Here is a 21380-nt window from a genome sequence, read left to right as displayed (position 1 = left end):
TTCTATATGTCTATTGATGACTGATTTGTCTGAGTGCCAAGCTTCCAGGAATTCCCTAGCATTTTTGGATTTGGCTTGGCCTAGGATGCTCACAGTTTCCCAGTTGAAACTATGATTGAGTCTGTCCATGTGTTCTGAGATTAAGGAGTTTTCATCGTGTCTTCTGACTGCTAGTTGGTCTTCATGGATGCACTCTGGTAGTCTTCTGCCTGTCTGTCCTACAAAGTGGCTGCTACAGTCCTTGCACTGTATGTTGTAGATGACTCCTGTTTTTTCTTCTTGGGCTACTGGGTCTTTTGGGTTACTTAAGATGTTTTGGAGGGTTTGTGTGCTACGGTGATGCTGTGTGGTTGTAATAGTCTGTTGGTTATTTCTCAGATTTTTTGATGTATGGTTGTTGTTGTTTATTCGTTTAGTTGCTTCCGATTCTTTGTGACTTCATGGACCAGCCCACGCCAGAACTTCCTGTCGGTCGTCAACACCCCCAGCTCCCCCAGGGACGAATCCGTCATCTCTAGAATGTCATCCATCCATCTTGCCCTTGGTCAGCCCCTCTTCCTTTTGCCTTCCACTCTCCCTAGCATCAGCATCTTCTCCAGGGTGTCCTGTCTTCTCATGATGTGGCCAAAGTATTTCAGTTTTGCCTTTAATATCATTCCCTCAAGTGAGCAGTCTGGCTTGATTTCCTGGAGTATCGACTGGTTTGATCTTCTTGCAGTCCAAGGCACTCTCAGAATTTTCCTCCAACACCACAGTTCCAAAGCATCTATTTTCCTTCTCTCAGCCTTCCTTATGGTCCAGCTCTCACAGCCATATGTTACTACGGTGAACACCATTGCTTTAACAATGCGGACCTTTGTTGTCAGTGTGATGTCTCTGCTCTTAACTGTTTTATTGAGATTTGTCATTGCTCTTCTCCCAAGGATTAAGCGTCTTCTGATTTCCTGACTGCAGTCAGCATCTGCAGTAATCTTTGCACCTAGGAATACAAAGTCTTTCACTGCTTCTACATTTTCTCCCTCTATTTGCCAGTTATCAATCAAGCTGGTTGCCATAATCTTGGTTTTTTTGAGGTTTAGCTGCAAGCCAGCTTTTGCACTTTCTTCTTTCACCTTTATCATAAGGCTCCTCAGTTCCTCTTTGCTTTCAGCCATCAAAGTGGTACCATCTGCATATCTGAGATTGTTAATGTTTCTTCCAGCGATTTTAACTCCAGCCTTGGATTCCTCAAGCCCAGCATGTCGCATGATGTGTTCTGCATACAAGTTGAATAGGTAGGGTGAGAGTATACAGCCCTGACGTACTCCTTTCCCAATCTTAAACCAGTCTGTTGTTCGGTGGTCTGTTCTTACTGTTGCTACTTGGTCGTTATACAGATTCTTCAGAAGGCAGACAAGATGACTTGGTATCCCCATACCACTAAGAACTTGCCACAGTTTGTTATGGTCCACACAGTCAAAGGCTTTAGAATAGTCAATAAAACAGAAATAGATGTTTTTCTGAAACTCCCTGGCTTTTTCCATTATCCATCGGATATTGGCAATTTGGTCCCTAGTTCCTCTGTCTTTTCTAAACCCAGCTTGTACATCTGGCAATTCTCACTCCATGAATTGCTGAAGTCTACCTTGCAGGATCTTGATCATTACCTTACTGGCATGTGAAATGAGTGCCACTGTTCGATAGTTTGAACATTCTTTAGTGTTTCCCTTTTTTTGGTATGGGGATATAAGTTGATTTTTTCCAATCTGATGGCCATTCGTGTGTTTTCCAAATTTGCTGGCATATAGCATGCATTACCTTGACAGGTAAGATTTTGAACAGTTCAGCTGGGATGCTGTCATCTCCTGCTGCCTTGTTGTTAGCAATGCTTCTTAAGGCCCATTCAACCTCACTCTTCAGAATGTCTGGCTCTAGCTCACTGACCACATCGTCAAAGCTATCCCCGATACTGTTATCCTTCCTATACAGGTCTTCAGTACATTCTTGCCACCTTTTCTTGATCTCTTCTTCTTCTGTTAGGTCCTTGCCATCTTTGTTTTTGATCATACCCATTTTTGCCTGGAATTTACCTCCAATGGTTCTAATTTTCTGGAAGAGGTCTCTTGTCCTTCCTATTCTATTGTCTTCTTCCACTTCCACTTCCGCGCATTGCTTGTTTAAAAATAATTCCTTATCTCTTCTGGCTAACCTCTGGAATTTTGCATTTAATTGGGCATATCTCCCCCTATCATTGTTGCCTTTTGCTTTCCTTCTTTCTTGGGCTACTTCTAGTGTCTCAGCAGACAGCCATTTTGCCTTCTTGGTTTTCTCTTTCTTTGGGATGTATTTTGTTGCCGCCTCCTGAACAATGTTCCGGACTTCTGTCCAGAGTTCTTCCGGGACCCTATCTACCAAGTCCAGTCCCTTAAATCTATTCTTCGCCTCCACTGCATATTCCTTAGGAATATTAGTGAGCTCACATCTGGCTGATCTGTGGGTCTTCCCTAATCTCTTTAGTCTGATCCTAAATTGTGCAATAAGAAGTTTGTGATCTGAACTACAGTCAGCTCCAGGTCTTGTTTTTACCGACTGCATAGATGTCCACCACCTTTGGCTGCAAAGGATGTAGTCAATCTGATTTCGGTGTTGTCCTTCTGGTGAAGCCCATGTATAAAGCCGTCTCTCAGGTTGTTGGAAGAGAGTGTTTGTTATGCAGAGTGAGTTGTCTTGGCAAAATTGTATCAGCCTATTTCCTGCTTCATTTTGTTCTCCCAGGCCATGCTTACCTGTAATTCCAGGTGTCATTTGACTGCCCACCTTAGCATTCCAGTCTCCTGTGATGAAAATAACATCTCTTTTAGGCGTGTTGTCCTGTAGGTGCTGCAGATCCTCATAGAACTGCTCTACTTCAGCTTCTTCAGCATCTGTGGTTGGGGCGTATATTTGGATCACTGTGATGTTAGATGGCTTGCCCTGAATTCGAATTGAGATCATTCTATTGTTTTTTGGATTGTATCCATGCACTGCTTTAGCTACTTTACTATTAATTATTAAGGCCACTCCATTTCTTCTGTGGTCCTCTTGTCCACAGTAGTAGATCTGGTGGTCATTTGATGTGAAGTGGCCCATTCCAGTCCATTTCAGTTCACTGACGCCCAAAATGTCTACCTTTAATCTTGACATCTCACCAATAACCACATCCAATTTGCCCTGGCTCATAGATCTTACATTCCAGGTTCCAATGGTGTGTTGATCCTTAGAAGATCGGATTCGCCGTTCACCACCAGCACCAGCGGCTGCTAACCGTCCTTTCGGCTTTGAGCTAGCTGCATCATCACGTCTGGGGCTAGTTGAGCTCATCCTCTGTTCCTCCCCAGTAGCATTTTGACCATCTTCCGACCTGGGGGTCTGATCTTCCGATGGTATACCAACATATCTCTGGTTGTACTGATCCATTTAGTTTTCATGGCAAGAATACTGGGGTGGGTTGCCATTACCTTCCCCAGGGATCACATTTAGTCTGACCTCTCTGTCATGACCTTCCCATCCTGGGTGGCCGTTCACGGTTTAGCTCATGGCATCATTGAGGTGCTCAAGCTCCAGCACCATGACAAGGTAACGATCCTTTGCTGAAGTGGATGTATGGTAGTGTTGTCCTATTCATAGCTTGTGTTGGTTGTGCTGTAGTGGGTTGAGCAGTCAGGCACTTTTTGTTAAAGTTGCGTGTGTATCAATTTTGTTGGAAGATGTTGGTCTGTTTCTTTTTCTGTGGTGTTCTGGGTTGCTGCAGTGTGTTTGTACTCGTCTGAATAATGTTCTTACACAGCTCCTTTCGTTGGAGGTTGGGTTGTTGCTTTAGTAATGGTGCACTTGGTTAATGTGGATTGTTTTTCAAAAGACTTGCATTTTTTATTTGCCATCGTTTCCTCTGCTGATAAGGATATACAGGAAGAGTAGTGTGTTGTGGTTTTCTTCTTCTCTTGTGAATTTTATTCCTTTGAAGATGTTGATTTTTGTCTTTTAGGTTACCATGGTCATCTCTGACTTGGTGTAATGGCTGCCTATTCTAAAACACTATCAGACTCATGAGCAAGAATCCAAAGATATCTGATTTATTAAAGAATAGTATGCAGGATCACAGAGAAAGCTGAGAATGATGAAAGCGCGCCAAATACAAACTAAAAACCCTCGGTGCAAATGAAATCCCTCCCCCCGTAGAATCTTCTCAAGTTCACAATCTCAGCTGCTCCTAACGGTTTCTGATGGTCTGCGGGAAAAGGCCTTGAACAGATAACATAACCCAAACACATTCCATTGTAATGAATTCAGATACAGAGCTTGGTACAAGGTCTCACAGCAGCTCGCTCCCAAACAGAAACCCGCATCAGCGACATGGCATGTGAAATGTTACAATGTATAAACTACATTGAAACAGTGAACATGACATACTGCCCCCACCAAAAGAAAGAACACATTACTGCCGCCCCAAAAGAAAGAATACATTAAGCAGCAGGCTTCAAATCAAAGGGTAAGCAAGGTGGCGAACTAAATCAGGAGCATTAACATGGCGTGCAGACACCCATTCAGGATGAAGAAAGTGTTTCCAATGTCCTTGACTTCAAAGTGTTGCTGGCTGTCAATCATGATTGGAGCAGGAGGAGGAGGTTGAGGATGCCAGCGTGAGGAGTGGTGCATAGGCTTGAGCAAGCTGCAGTGGAAAACAGGGTGCAAGCATTTCAAATTGTGAGGCAGGTCCAATTTAACAGTAACTGGATTGATAAGACCAACAATAGGGAAAGTTTTTTATAGGGTTGTGATGACTTGATAAATTTAGTCGATAGATACACCTGATCCCCAACCTTGAAGTCGTGTTGTAAGGAACGATGCTTATCGGCTTGAAACTTGTAAGCAGCCTGGGCATCAGCCAAAGCTTGTTGAATCACCGGCCAGGAATCAGACAGCTTAACAGCCCAGTCAGATGCAGAACGTGTTTGGGAAGGGGGCTGTGGCAATTCAGGGATGGGCACAAAGTCGTGACCAGAAACCACACAAAAAGGGGTTTGCCTGGTACCTTGATGGACAGCATTGTTGTAAGCCACTTCAGCAAAAGGTAATAACTCCACCCAATCGTCCTGATGGTAGTTAATGTATGCTCTAAGAAACCATTCAAGAGCGGAGTTCAAAATCTCAGTAGAACCGTCAGTCTCAGGATGGGAAGAAGTGGACAGCACTTGTTTGGTGCCAATCAATTTTAAAAATGATTTCCAAAACTGGGAAGTAAACTGTGTTCCGCAGTCACTGATCAAACGGGAGGGGCTACCGTGGAGGCGGTAGATGTGGAGAAATAGGCGCGCCAGTTGTGGGGCTGACGGTATGGATGCACATGGAATGAAATGCGCTTGTTTGGAGAAAAAATCTTTTACAACCCAAATGACAGTTTTCTTCTGACTGGGAGGAAGATCCACAATAAAATTCATAGAAATCTCGTCCCAGGCATGGGACAGGCTGGCCACTGGCTGTAGAAGCACCGGTGGTTTCCCCCACTTTCCTTTCGACATGGCGCAAACAGGACAGGAAGCAACATAATCTTTTATGTCACGTCTCAAGGTTGGCCACCAAAATTGATGATGAACCAAATTCAAGGTTTTGACAAAACCAAAGTGTCCAGCAAGTTTATCATCATGGCAACGCTGCAAAATATCAGCTCTTAAAGTTTCAGGCACATAAAGGTGGTGTTCTACCCACGCCAGACCGTTCTCAAAAGAAACATTGTCTCTATTAGCTAGCAACCAAATGTCAGATTTCAGTGCCTGGAGAAAGTCCTTCTGTAACTGACAAGGAACTTGCACTTTCCGCTTCCCAGACTGGGCTGGGGGCGAGGTTGCCTGCGCACGGGTCTGGCTCCGAGTGACAGCAACCAAGCCCAGTTGTGGTTCAGTGAGAACAGTCCCAACCACATCTGCCCCCTGGTTAAAATCCTGAGGTAAATGCAACAAAGCATCAGCCAGAAAGTTTTTCTTTCCCGGGATAAATCTTAACTGGAAGTTGAAACGACTGAAAAACTGAGCCCAGCGACTTTGTTTAGGACTGAGACGCCGGGGTGTGTGGAGGGCTTCCAAATTCCTGTGATCGGTCCAAACCTCGAAAGGGCATTTAGCGCCTTCAAGGAGGTGATGCCTGGCTTCCAAAGCGGCTTTTACAGCAAACGCCTCTTTTTCCCAAACATGCCAAAGCGGCTTTTACAGCAAACGCCTCTTTTTCCCAAACATGCCAACAGCGTTCGTTTTCAGAAAATTTCCTGGACAGATAAGCGCAGGGTTTTAAGTGATTTTCACAATCTTTCTGTAACAAAAAAGCCCCAGCTGAGGAGTCAGAAGCATCAACTTGGACCACAAAGGGGTGTTCGGGATTGGGGTGCTGTAGAATAGGCTCAGCAGTAAAAAGGGATTTCAGTTTTTCAAATGCTGCCTGGCATTCAGGTGTCCAATTCAGCACTGTTCCAGGGTGTTCAACCTTGCGTGTCTCCCCCAAGCCCTTGGTACGGAGTAAATCAGTGAGGGGCAAGGCAATCTCGGCGAATCCCTGGATAAATTGCCAATAATTATTATTGAACCCGAGGAAACTTTGCAATTGCCTCCGTCTGCGGGGACGTTCCCAACTTAAATTTGCCTGAATTTTTGCAGGGTCCATTTCAGTGCCCTTATCAGACACCTGATAGCCCACATAGTCAAGTTGGGTCTTGTGAAATTCACATTTGTAAAGTTTGGCATAGAGTTTGGCATCTCTAAGCTTGCGTAACACCTGTTTGAGGAGACGTTCGTGTTCCTCCTCGGTTTCAGTGTAAATGAGAACATCATCTAAATAAACCAGGACCCCTTTAAACAAATGATCATGTAATACTTCATTAATCAATTGCATGAAGACTCCGGGCGCCCCTGCCAACCCAAAAGGGAGGACTCTGTACTGAAATGAACCCAGTGGGCAATTAAAAGCAGTTTTCCACTCATCTCAAGCTCGTATGCAGATGCGGAAATAGGCTTCGCAAAGATTGAGCTTGGAGAAAATCTTGCCCTTAGACAAATGAGCTAACATGTCCTTCATGAGTGGAAGAGGGTACTTGTTGAGAATTGAGACGGAATTTAACCCTCGATAGTCCGTACAGAGGCGAAGCGTGCCATCTTTCTTTTCCCGGAATAGCACAGGGGCCCCAACTGGGAAATTTGCAGGTTCAATAAACCCCCTCGACAGATTTTTGTCAATAAAGTCCCATAATGCCTCAAGCTCCTTCTGAGTCATTGGATAAATTTTTGGCTTGGGCAATTGAGCATTGGGAACCAACTCTATTGCACAGTCAGTTTTCCGGTGGTGGGGTAGCTGATCTGCTTCCATTTCCCCAAATACGTCTGCAAAGTCTTGGTATTGATCAGGCGAGCCTTCTAAATGTGCCAACTTAGGGTGCGGCGTGGTGATCGCAGCCCTTCCAACCCCCGCACGTGCAACTCTCTCCGCTGTAGGAGCTTGGTAAAACCCATCTTTAAAAGTCACAGTTCTGTGTTCCCAGTTTATATAGGGGCTTCGATAGGTCAACCAGGGGATCCCCAGAATTACCAAGGGATTGCCAACAGGTGCTACAATGAATTTCAAAGTCTCATGGTGGCTGCCTATTTGCATTGCGACAGTTCCAGTGAGGGGAAAGCTAGCCAGGTCCAAAGCAGCAACCAGATCAGGGTGAATTAAACACCTGGAACACCCAGAGTCAACTAAAGCCCAGACCTCTGCAGTTTTCATGCGGGGGCCCAATTTCACTTTTACTGCTAAAGTGGGACAGTCAGCACTCAACATAGCATCTTCGCGCCCATCCTCCTCCACCTGCCTGCAGGCACTCTTCATGGCAGGTGGCTGGCATTTCCTGCCGCCTCCTTAGAGTCATCTTCAGCCTCTCCTGAGAAGTAGAATACTTCCTCAGCGTCGGTTGCACCCTTGGCTGCTGTCAACCGCCGCGATGGAGGGGGGCGATTTGGCCAGCGGCTTCCCCACTCGATCTCCAGCCTTGGCTTTTGAGCAATCAGCTGCTTGATGCCCTTCCTTTCCGCATCAGAGACACTGACCCCTCACGTAGTGCCAATCTCTCTCCTCATCTCAGGCTCTATAGCTTGGCCGGGCAGCGGTCGCAGCACTTCGGGGTCCCCTCATGGTGGTGGGTGGTCTTTCAGATCTTCTAGCTTGCATGAAGGTATGCTGAGCGTGCTCAGCCTTGCCTGCCAGACAGATCCATTTGTACAATGACTCTGGGTCGTCTCTACACAACGCCCACCGTAGGACATCCCGGTTGAGTCCCTCTTTAAACCGTTCTATTAAGGTTGACTGAGACCGGTCGGGGATTTTCCCAGCTAGAGCCTTAAACTCTAGGGCGTAATCAGCTACGGATATTTGGCCCTGGGTAAGATCCTTCAGCGCCGTCTTAGCTCTTGCCTTGCCCAGAGGATCCTCAAAATGCAGCTTTAACGCCCACATGAAGTCCTCAAAATAATCAAGTGCAGGGGACTCAGCCTCACTTAATTGAGCATACCAGTCAGCCACTCGACCCTTCAACTTGGTGGCAATGGCAGTTATCTTAGCCTCTTCGGAAGGGAAGTATGCTCCAAACTGCCTCATGTAACTTTTAGCATTAGTTAGAAAGTTAACTTAGTTGGATCCCCATCAAACTTGACAGAAAAGTCTCTCACCCCCACTCTAGTTGGAGCGGAATCGGCAGCTACTTGAGTGGTTGGGCCCCAGGTTACAGTAGCTTTCCCTCTTTGGGGTAGGGACACTGGTGATCGAGCCCTGCGGGGTGGAGATTCATCCCAGAGCGGTCTCCGGCCCTGCTCTGCCAGCGGTCCGGATGGGAGGATGGGGGATGGTTGTGTGAAGCTGGGATCTCCTCCCCTACCCCCCCAATGACAGACACAGGTTTCTTAGCATGTACTCCATTGATTCTATTTTGGCCTCCATCACTCTTAGCCTTTCAGGGGTTTGAGATTCCTCCCTCCCTCGTGTGTTCGGCTGTCTCTCTGTTGACACTGTGGTAGATTCTATGTCTGGGGTCAGCAGGAACCGATACTTCCAGGATGCCTGGGACATCCCTGGCTGGGGTTCTCCCACTTCATCCCAGGTGATCAACTCCGTGGGCGATTCGCTGGGTGCCCGTTGCTCTGGTTCTCCCCCATCATCAGATTCCTCCACCTCAGGACTGGAACTCGATTCATCCCAGAAATCTGAAGGTTCTGGGGTGAGGCTCAGTTCTCCGTTCTTGACCGTCGACTCAGGCATCAAGCTAGCCATCTCCTCAAGTCCCCCAGTCGTGAGCCTGGACTCGGCCATCGTTAACTATTTTCCCTTGCAAGAAACTAATCTTGGTAGGAGCTAACGGTACAACTTTGGTGATTCTCAGCTTTATGTAACGGCTGCTTGTTCTAAAACACTATCAGACTCATGAGCAGGAATTCAAAGATATCTGATTTATTAAAGAATAGTATGCAGGATCACAGAGAAAGCTGAGAATGATGAAAGCGCGCCAAATACAAACTAAAAACCCTCAGTGCAAACAAAACCCTCCCCCCGTAGAATCTTCTCAAGTTCACAATCCCAGGTGCTCCTAATGGTTTCTGATGGTCTGCGGGAAAAGGCCTTGAACAGATAACATAACCCAAACACATTCCATTGTAATGAATTCAGATACAGAGCTTGGTACAAGGTCTCACAGCAACTCCCTCCCAAACAGAAACCCGCATCAGCGACATGTCATGTGAAATGTTACGATGTATAAACTACATTGAAACAGTGAACATGACACTTGGAGGACAAGGTCCTGTTACTTGACCTCCTTGAACATCACTAAGCCATTCACATGCAAAGCATGAACTACACTATTGACCTTAAATCCTTCAAACTTAGTTCTCTTTAGGCTAGAGAATTAGGAAAGCAGCAATGCCTTCTTTGATGGATTGATTTATTTTTGAGATTGCCTGAAACCAAACTGATTCCAGCAGGCATTGTTGACAGTGCAAAATAATGATACTTTCCAAGGGTGAAAGGGGATAGCATTACTATTTTTTATCTTTTCTGATTTCAGCAAGGCAGTGCTTACATTCCTGGATACTTTAAGTGTACAAAACACTCCTTGACTGCTGGTGCACTCTGTCTGTAATGAACGTACTCAACCTATAATGAAAAACCACTTGGAACGTAAACGTTTCTTACTGTGAGCAAATCAAATGTCTTTTATTTTGTTCACTGCTGCCTGATACAGCATTGTATCAATGTTTGTGCAATGTTGCCTGAAGCATTAATGAACTACGTTCGGATGAATTGCAGAGAAAATCAGTAGAATTGTATACTTTGTGTGTAGGTTACATTAAGACATGTCAAGCATTCTGTTCATTATTTCTTCTTGCTTATTCATTTGGCATGGAGTGAAACTGTTGATGTTGGACTCTACTATGAATATTTCTTCAGAGTTCTAAATTCTTGAAACAAACTAGCCGATTTGGGATTCATGTAGTTGCTTTTATATTTTCTCTCTGCAGAAGATTGAGAGAAAAATATGTCAGATAAATGACTGATAGCACTGCTGATATTGAAGGGAAGATTCTGAGACTCTGGCCCAAACGTCCTTCAATAAAGGTTTAGGATGATGTCCTAGACCAGGAGCAGGGAATTTCCCCCCTCCCAAAATGAGGCTGCATTCTGCTAGAGAAGGGATCAGCAATCATTACTTGTGAAAGATACCATTGAATGATCGTGTATGATATCAAGGGTGCAAAAAACCAACATGATCTTCTATGTTTAAAAATTATTTTAAAAACAAGGTGGCTGAAATCTTAAGATTCAATACAAAATATAGATCTTAGAAAATTTCAGCAGGAGGAGGGGTAATTGGTGGTTGCCACCTAATAGTGGAGTGGGCGCTACATTGCTCGCTCTCTACCTTGGAGATAGGTTTGGGGTTATAATCTGGCAATGGACGGTGCAGAGCTGTCACACGTACTTTATTAAGAGTATTAGCTTGACTTTTCTTCTTTTAATGCCATCTCCTACTCAAGTTTAACTACTACCATTCTTTTTTCCTTTGATGTCACTGTATTTGTTTTCAGTCACTGATTACTTTCTTAGGAAAATACAATATGATGGTGTTCCTTTGACATCTGCAACTTTATTACATTACCATACACATTTATTTCACCTGTACCATAGCATATGCAGCTACAGCTAATCCAGAGTACATACTTCCACTTGTAGTTGCTCCTGGTAGAGCAGTTGTTCTCTACCAGAAGCATGCTTCTTTACTAATGGCATTCCTCATCTGGTCTTAGTACTGTCTTGTAACATATTAAATTTTCCATGAATTACTGTTATTGGTATAATCAAGTGTAGATATCGCTTTCCAGTGTTTTATAATAATTAACACCCCCATGCCCAAATATATACATTTCTTGATGTTTTGATTAAGTCAAAATACTAGGAATTTAGTCAAGAATGATGTGTGCATGTTTAACACACAGCAGTTGATCCAGAGTCATATTAACCATTATGTTTATTTCTGTCCAGAATGTGACAATAATGGGACAGGTCTAAGCCATATCAGTTAATGCTCCAGTCCATGAGTTACATGTCTAACAGCAACCTTACTAAACATTTTCTGAAGCACATAATTGCTTCTGTTGTATTAATCTCACTTTAAGATTATAGGATACTAATTTCATATTATTTCAAGCAACCTTCCACCTGCTTATCAGGATGGATGAGTCAGTTCATACAAATAAGCAAGATCAATTTTGTCAGCCTCTTTCAACTTCCCTTTTAAAACTATTTAAAGCTTGGGAACCTTGGTTAAGCCCTCTGAAACCTTCAATCACACTGAACATTCAGAAACAGCATTTAGCAAATGTTTAAGTTGAATACATTACAAGAAGCACTTGCAGAGAAAACTTTCTTTTTTAAAAAAATCTAAGAATGGCTTTCTCAGAACTGAACTGATCCAAAGTAAGAATATTAGGAGAGGGATTTATCCACTATTTTTAAACTGGGATTATCCTATCAACCCTTCATGGGAAATTGGTCAGAATTGTATCTGCAGCCAAATATTTTCCATATATAGCTGTGGGATATATTGAAATTGATCCCACACCAGCAAGGATCTCAAAACTTCCCAGGATTTAATGGGCCAAATACTAACTCTTTAAGATGAGCCAAAGAACAGCTAAACATTGAAGTATTTTAGCCAGTGACTAAAGCTAGGATGAATGCCCAGTGAAATGCCTGAAAGTTTGAAAAGTTAAAAGTTACCTTTCCCAACAGGTAGTTTTAATTTATCAACTGAGAATTTATCAGTTGGGAATTCTTATACCAAGATAAACAAAGGACATTTATTTTATACTTGTGTGAGTTATTGCTATGACATAGTAGCATCAAGTCTGATTTACTCCAATATATCGTAAACAAACTCATGTATTAATAAAAATAGTTTAGGAATGGACATTCTGGTCTATCTCTAAAAAGTAAGATTCTTACACCCTACCTCTTTCCCCCTATAATTCTGTTAATGTTATCATGGTTTCTAATTGTACAGACAAAAGGCTCTAAAGCCAAATTAGAAGAAAGGAAGGAAGGAAGGAATCTTGGTGTGTACTTCATCTCTGTCACATTGCAGTCCTTTCCATCTTTGATTATGCTTCCTCCCACTCCCAACCTTCTGCCTTACCAGCCTGGAGGGCCAGCTATTTGCAACAGATGGGGCAATCTTCTCTGTTTCAGAAAAAGCAGAGGAAGGAACAATCTAAAGAAATGGAAGCATGCCTGGACTGGCTGAAAGGAAGCTTTCAGGGCGGATGGAGGGAAGAGAGTGGAAAATACTCACAGACTTGTTTTGGGGGGCAGATCAAAAGTTTGGCAACTAATTTAATTCTCAGTGGAGATCTGTAACCAGCACTCATGTTCAGTAGCAATACTAATAAATGCAGATAACGGAAGTATTGGATTTACACCAGTGTTTTTCGAACTTGGCAACTTTAAGAGGTGTGGATCTCAACTCCCAGCAGCATGCTGGTTAGGGAACTCTGGGAGTTGAAGTCTACACCTCTTAAAGTTGACAACTTTGAAAAACACTGATTGACACTAATACCTAAAATAACCTATGTGGATACATAGTGAAAGCTTGCTACAGTATGGTTCCAAGGCAGTGTGGGGCCCTGAGAGGCTATCCTTTCCCTCTTCCCCTCCCTGCCCTCTTCCTCCTCCTGCTGTTGACAATGACAGGCAAGAATCTGCACTGATCCTTTACTGTTGGTTGATTTAATCCCCAAAGTGAGAGAGAGGCTTTTGTTGCCACCTGAAGTTTTGAAATCCTGTTTCCCTGTGTTTTCCGGAGGCAACTGTGGGGTGAGTTATTGATTTTTGAGTGCCAGCTCAGTTTGGAACAAGGACTTTAACTGTCGCCAACCAACAAGAAAGGGAAAGATAGGCTGCAAACTTGCTCCATTGTTGGGTGTTTTGTTTAGATCAAAAGAAACAAGGATAGGCACAGATAAAAATTTTAAGGAATTGATCAAGGAAAAAAAGAACCCTTCCCAGCTGTTGGATTATATTGACACTGATTGCTGTGTATTTTGACACCAGCTGCTCTTTTAGAGATGCGGAAAGGATTGCTAATCTCAAATCTAGTTCAAGCTTGGAAATAAATAGACTCCCACTGAAAGTGCTTCTGCAGGTGTATATTTTTTATTCTCTAGGATTGTTCCAAGCTTTGGGCATAACTGTTCTTTATGCACCTTTTAAAAATGAATTTATATAAGAAAGCCGATGAAACTGCCTCTCTGTGTTGAGAAAAAAAAATCTGCCTATTGAATATCTTGTTAAATGGCCATTTAAAGGCACAAGAGTCCTGTTGGAGTCAATATAGCAGAAAAATGGCAACAGTGTATCATGATACCATTTATCATGGCATTATATTATATTACACTATATTATATTAAATAATCATTTGAATGTTTGTAAATTTTACTTATAAGCAGCCTCAGGAGCTGTGGCCTGGATTAGAACATGAGACTGGAGAATGGAATATGAGTTAGCCTTTCCCGTTGTGCTTACCTGCTATCATCTTAATTTGGTTATTTTTCTCAAAAAATGTGTGTTATATGCAGTGCTTTGGAATAAAATTAAGAACATTTTCAAGTAAGGTGCAGTCCTAGTTTTCACAAAGTAGAAACAATTTGGCCCTTGAAAAGCTTCAGCAGCTGAAATAGAGGAGAGAACTATATTTTCCTCTTCTAAAGGAAGAAAAATCATAAAAACATGTGGGTGCCAGTGTGCCCAATGGCACTTCTCTGGCACTCATCAAACATCATGCTCCATCTGATTTATGTATTTATGTACAGATTCCCTTAATTCAAGGAAAGGAAAATGTAAAAGACCATCCCAAAGCATCATATTTTTTTTTCCAGGAATGCTTCTTGGTATTTCTAAAGAGAGAAAGAGGGAGGGAGGATGTGGTCCAATTCTTTCTTTGGTCTTCTACTGTATTGGCAATTTGTGACTAGCCATTCTTTTCAAGAAAGCTGTTTTGTGAGAACTCCACATCGGTCCACTGGACCCTCCAAAGTTGGGAATCCCTGTTCTAAGACATCTTATCAATAATATCTGCCTTTAAAATGAACGCATGTGGTAACACTTGCCTGGAAATTGGGTCCTACTTATGTAACTTGTCTTGATTATGTTTAATACTTATATTTAATACTTATGTCTTGTTCTTGTTCTTTTTCTCTGCTTTCATGGCAACTAATTTTTAGCAAATCAAGCTTGTTTTTTTTTCTTGCCCTAAAAGGTAATATAGACTTGCAATTCTAGCATATTGCAGTAGGTATAGTTGCATTTAGAGATGGCCAGTGCACCAGTACCATACTTTTAAAATGCATGGCAGAAATCTAATCAAAACAAGACAATTACATCACATTACATTAATTACATGAGAAATATAATCTTGTCTCACAACATTAGTTGGGCTAGAGCTGAACTGAACAAGTTTTTCTCCTATGTAGTATGACTGTTGTTTGATAAGAGTGATATCAGTGTTTCTAAAACTGAATTGAATGTTTTATTTACTTAGAACATTGCGATACTTCCAGCTATTAAAATCAGTTCCTTTTAACATGTTTTAGTAAGTGGAAAAGATAGTGATTCAAGTGACACAGTCTAGAACCCCAGACTTATTTTTTACAAGTAGATGGGATTTTTAAAATAAATAAACCACAACTGAATTTGGCTCATCATTTTTAAAATCTTAGTATTTAGCCCCCAAATTAGCTTTGATTACTATCTTTCTTGAAGATTTACAAAAGTATTCAGTAGTTTGACTTAATAATTCGGGGACAAGAGCATATTATTCGCATCCACTGAGCTATTTTGTTGAAATGGTTCTCTAGAGATGGATCTAAACAATGTCATTGATTTTTTCTCTCTTGTTGCTTGTTGTTCCATTAAGCCAAAGAGCTTGTTTATGCCTTTGACACACAAAATACAGATGCCAAAAATACATGGAAGGATGTAGGCTTCTGAATATGGCCAAGACCAATTTGTGAATATTGTACAAATTAGCAGCAACCTGTAGCGTTGGGTTGGTGTCACTATTTGGGTGACTGTCGAACGTCTGAGGTGATCCAAAGTTGCCCTTTTCCCCATGTGCTTAGGTGTGGATGTCTCCAGCTCTGTTGCTTCCTATAACCAGAAGCTGTCGCCTATGATCTGATAAGTTCTGTCTGATTCAGCTTCAGAAAAACACACTGAGAAAAAATATTGCATTCTGTTGTGTTTTCTGAGCTGAATGTACGATTTAAGAACATCTGACACTTATGGCATCTATCACTAGCTACTACATATGGTCTACAGTCTCCATTCTGAAGCAGACTTTGAATTGCAGATCTCACAGCTGAAATTCCTGGCCAGTCATTTGGACTTTCTTTTCCATCTCCTACTTTTTGTACCTCTATTTTATCTGCCAGTGACGCAAGTTTTCTGGACATGGGTTGTCATGTTTATGCTTTGTTACAGACAGTTCACTGAGTTGGAACAGTAAAATGAGGAATGTTTCACACAATACTATCAATTTATAAAGTTGTTGGCTTATGATATTATGAACTTTGAAGGTAATGAAGGTACCAGTGGTAATTTCTACATCCTGTAAGAAAAGACAGAGGAGACATTTGCAGATTTAAGCATGTCTGAAAGCGTCTCCTTCAATTTGCAGATGGCCTCTATTCCAGCTGGAGTGTTTACAATGGGAACTGATGAGCCAGTTATAAAACAAGATGGAGAAGGGCCTGGAAGGAGAGTCCACATTGGTCATTTTTTCATGGATCTCTATGAAGTCAGCAATGCAGAGTTTGAGAAGTTTGTGAATGCTACTGGCTATGTTACAGAGGTAAGTGAAAAAAACAGATGTTTTTGCAAAGTAGTTTTGCTTATGTCCAAATGGAGCTTGGGAGTTAGAGGTAAACTTTTGCTACATCAGAGGAAGGGCTTTCATCTGATGTGTCTGGTTGGTCTGGGAAAAAAGACAAAATATTCATCCACAAAAAATCCCCAAATGGTATAAAAATGGCAAATGTCTTCAGTATCCCTGAACATATCAATAAAATCTGTTGGTGCCGCAGTATTGCCCCCATGTTGTCAATACATTAGAGGGACCTGGTCTTTTCATAAAGATAAAGGCACTTCCCAGGATATGTCCTTCTTATCACAATCACTATCGCTAGTGGTAGAATAAGAAAGGACCCCAGCACAAACAGGTAGCTCTTCGTTTGGGAATCTGTATCTCCTAAAGATGAACTGTTTTGGAGCACTCTGCACAAAGGAAAGGGAAGAGCTCACACAAAGACATCCACATAACTGAAAGTTGACCTGCTAGGGGTGAACACTGTCTTTCTGGAGAGAAGATTCAAGATCTGCACCAAAGAAAAATACTTTTGCCCCACCCAACAAAAGAAGGGGCAATAAAGGGAGCCTTAGCTGCTTATTGGTAGCAGCATTTTCTAGGAGCTTATTGAATGGCATACAAGCTTGTGAAGCAGGAAATACAAGTTCGTGCACCACCACTGCTTGTTATAGGACAGTGGTAGATACAAGTTGGACACATCAGAAAGGATATCCTCCTCTATCCCCAACATTTCACTGTCCTATCCTCAGCCCACCATTATAGAGCTGTAGGAGGAATCATCATGGCTTGGGGAACAGCTCATATTATATACAATGGTTCAGATTTAGGATACAATCTCAGTCTAAGGGTGATAGAGAGAAGATCCCATAAAGTGTGCTGTGTGGATCAAACACCTGTTTTGGTCCATTTATCCCTCAATTCTCTTCCTTCATCCAGAGCCAATAGGTCAGCCCAGGTAAGCAACAGCACCTACTACATAATTTTGTCAGAAAAGTAACATGTGGAAATGTTTTACTAGCATCTGTCAGGGTGGCAGCTTTTCTCCCCTTCAATCAGCACTGCAAGGTTTGTGCTTAATAATTTGCCTTCTCCCGTGCGTACTCCTCTAGATGACTTAGAGTGCAGCTCCTGTTGTCTACAACCAGTACAGTCATTAGCTATGCTGACTCTAGGCATTATTGGAGGTGTAAGCTGGTGATACAATCTATCAGTCTTCCATGAGAAGATTAAAAGAGCTATCAAAAAAGCAGTGGTAAGGATGCCTTTTTTCTAAGCTTTTTAATTAATTACATTCAACTTACATTAAATTAATGTAAATAAAGCAATATTATTAAAATCCATTAATATTTATCATAGGTGCCCTTAAAATGAAACTAACCTGTTCTAAGGGCTGGACACACACTGGAACAAACCTGCTTTAGCTTGTTTACAAAATATTAGCTGAGTCAAGACCATCTGTACTTCTGGAAGAAGGGTATTCCATGAAATGGGGACTGACACTGAGAAGGCCCATCAGTTGTTCTATAGATCTCATAAGGAAGGGGAGCTACAAAAGGCTGTCTCTTGATGAACAAACTAGATGGGTAGGTTCAGTTCTGGCAATGTGTTGTGTATTATAGATCCCAGAGCAAAGCCATACAGGACTTTAAAGGTAATAACCAGTATTTTGAATTAAGTCTAGGAACCTACTGGCAACCAATGCCAAGTTGCCTTGATGTTTATTAACAGCTAGCAACTCTGATTTGGTGAGATTTAACCTGCGCTTGTTTTGCCCCATCCATATCCTCAGAGTCTCCAGGTACCAGTACAGAATTTCAGAACTTTATTGTTTATTAAAAGAGGAATAAAGAGGAAAAATAGAGTACATTAATAAGGAGCTCAGGAAAGGATACGAAAATAAAGATATGTGAATGCCAGTGTGCCGTATAATATGAGTGCTTAAAATCAAAGTTAACTAAGGACCAAGCTCTAGAATGAATTAGATAAATCCAAATTTGTGATTGCAGCATTTTTATACCACTACAGTATAGCATTCAGCTTTGCTAATCTGTAAATGGGCTATGACAAATCACTCTTCCGGTCTGTCCCTTAAGATGCTACCAAATGCTGTCCACAAGGTTTTCAGCAGCCAGGAGGAACCAACACGGGATGAAAATTCTCAGGAGGCAGGGTCCTGAAGCAAATGCCAAACTCTGTTTTACAAGATTATTAAAAGATGGTGTCCAAATACTGTTCCTGACCTCCCAAACCAGTGTGCTGGGATGAGACCTAAAATTGAATACACCTGGAAGGCAAAAGCCTGGGAAATGTTAACATTTCGAATATGCATCAGCCATAAATAGTTACAATATTGATTCTCTTGCCTACAATATTTAATAACAAAGGTTGTCCCAATGTGTTTTTTTAACTCAGTGTTGAATTATTTGGAGAGTGTATTGAAGTAAAAAGAGGCTTCTAAACTTTACTTAATTTTTAAGAAGCTTTCTTAAATACTTTTAAAAGAGTGGATGTGGATTTGGATTTGGGTTTGGTGATCAGTAGGAACCAGTGCTTACTGTATTTGTGGCTAAAGGAATTTACTTACCCTTACATGCGCTGCTAGGTTTTATAACAGAAAGACTGCTGGGTGAATTTCTTAAGTTTCAGCTCAGCAATGCATGTCTTGGTTCATGCATCCCATTAACCCATCATAAGCTCTGTTTGGTTTAGGCTTAGCATGTTTATAATACATGGCTTATGGGTTAATGCAGTGAGGGAATGTGGCCATTGTGGCTTGTTGAGCAAATGCATTGTGATTTTAGTACAATGCTTGACTGAACAAAGTGTGTGCTAATTGCACTTAATGGAACCAGAGTGGTCTAAGAGCAAATAACTGAGCCGAGGAATTCACTACTATGCACGTTTCAGGACAGAACACAACTTGGTGATGCTTACGTCTCAGTAAACTTGCAAGAATTATGTTGCAATTATCTCTGACAATAGTATAAGTGGTGAGAATTCAGAATTCCTAATGTAGGTACATTGAATATCTTTCTGTTATATGTTACAATAAGGTAATGCAACAAAGATAGACACTTCAGAATAGTATTGCCAAACAAAAAGTAGTCAGTTTTAGAGAAGTGGATAAACTTGTTTTACAGCAATCTGAAAATACTACTGTTTTCTAGCAATGTGAAAGACATAGTCACAATTTATGGGTATGTTTATTTCAAATGTATATGCTTATTATCTATTCCCTGCATCCTCTGCTATTGCAGTGTATGGATCGAACAGGTTTAAGAGACAATTGCTGAATCTCAGGTCAGACATTTTTACTTTTACTGGGGGGGAAAAACCCACTTCTGAAATTATCTAACGTTTTTATTAGTTCAGAACACATGTGACAACTTGGAAACACAGTACACATTTTGAATATTTAGATTTGAAAAATCACCATTTATGTCACCACTAAGGACATACTTCTAAAAGTAATTGTGAACTAGTAGTTTGCTTCTAAAATGAAACTGATGAGAAAAGGGAGTTTAAGTAAGGAACAGGTAAACCTCCCCTCTCTATCTTTTGCTTCCACCATCAAACACACACACACACACATCAAGTTATTGAGCTGTTTTTGCACACATTTGATTGCTTTGTCATTTCAGTATGTGGTAGGTGATCTACACTTTAAATTATCCTGCTATTACTACAAACTTTTACTTCAACCCCCACTGAAGTTTATTGTCATGTTCACCGTTCCAGCTCTGTGGGAGTTTTGAGTAAAATTCCAAACAGAACCAAAAAGTTCTTTTTAAGGTTCTGTTAAAATAACATCACCTTCCTCCCTAAAACTGATACAATCTCAGTAGCCTGGTTCTGTGGGACCAAGGCATGGGATGGACACTATTACTGTTGATAGCCTAGTAATAAACAGAATTACAGAGTTGATTGGAAGAAATGAGGTAGAAAATAGGAATTGTAGTTCAGAATTTTGAAAGCCACAAATTGCCTGTCCCTGCTGTAATTTCAAACCCATAAGGTTATCGTGCCATTGGCTCATCTGGACTTATATTATCGAACATCTCTTGCAATACAAGTTTAAGGACAGAGCAGCTTCCCAATTTAGTTATTTCAGATCTGTTGTCTTAGAGTATGTCAGAAATAGAGCTCAGATTCTCCTAGCATCAGCTCCCCCTGATCTTTGCTCTGTCTTCCAAAAATGCACATTACTAATAACGCAATTAATTCTGATTGTTTTATCATGTGTGTTTATAATACAGTTATAAAGCACATTATCTTGGTGCTACTCCATTTGAAATACAATTATTAGTTAAAAGAAAACCAAACAGCAAACCCAAGTGATAAAAAACAAGAAGCAAATACAAAGTTGACATGATTGAAATATATATGTTTATATATATGTTTATATTTATATTTATATTTATTTATATTTATATTTATATTTATATTTATATTTATATTTATATTTATATTTATATTTATATTTATATATATATATATATATATATATATAGTAGATCTCTAGGTTTTCAGATCTCACTTTAGTGAAAAGCTGATTGAATCATGCTGCTTTTCATTCAGCCTCACCTCCCAAGTTATGCCAGCTTGAATTGTTAAATAATAAATATGTTCAGAGATAAGAAAAGTGCATATATTTCTTAAGTTTTCTTTCTTCCATGCATTAGAATTTGATCCAGTTAGTAGATACGGCAGTGGAAATGTTTATAGATGTTCTAACAGCCACTGCTGTCAGAATCTGTTTTAGGAGTCTGTATTTCACTCATTGAAGAGCCATGTTCTTGAATAAAGTAATATTTTTATTCCAAGTGACTCTGCTGTACCATTACAGCCAATGGCTATCCTGGTTGAGAATGATAGAAAGTGTACTATTTGAAGGGTAATCAGTTGGGAAATACTGTGTATTGATTCCTTTTAC

At 41.2% G+C, this 21380-nt stretch overlaps 1 protein-coding gene across 2 annotated transcripts in view; it reads left to right on the top strand.

The window, feature by feature from the left end:
* Positions 1-21380, top strand: part of SUMF1 (sulfatase modifying factor 1) — a 72735-nt gene that overhangs the window by 8218 nt on the left and 43137 nt on the right. For both annotated transcript variants that reach the window (XM_063291608.1, XM_063291607.1), the window contains exon 2: positions 16259-16432. In XM_063291608.1, the coding sequence (XP_063147678.1) occupies positions 16259-16432 (174 nt within the window). The remainder of the gene's footprint in view (positions 1-16258; positions 16433-21380) is intronic.

The sequence above is a fragment of the Candoia aspera genome, chromosome 2, assembly GCF_035149785.1.
Source record: "Candoia aspera isolate rCanAsp1 chromosome 2, rCanAsp1.hap2, whole genome shotgun sequence".
NCBI lineage: Eukaryota > Metazoa > Chordata > Lepidosauria > Squamata > Boidae > Candoia > Candoia aspera.
This window is presented reverse-complemented; position numbering and strand designations above follow the sequence as displayed.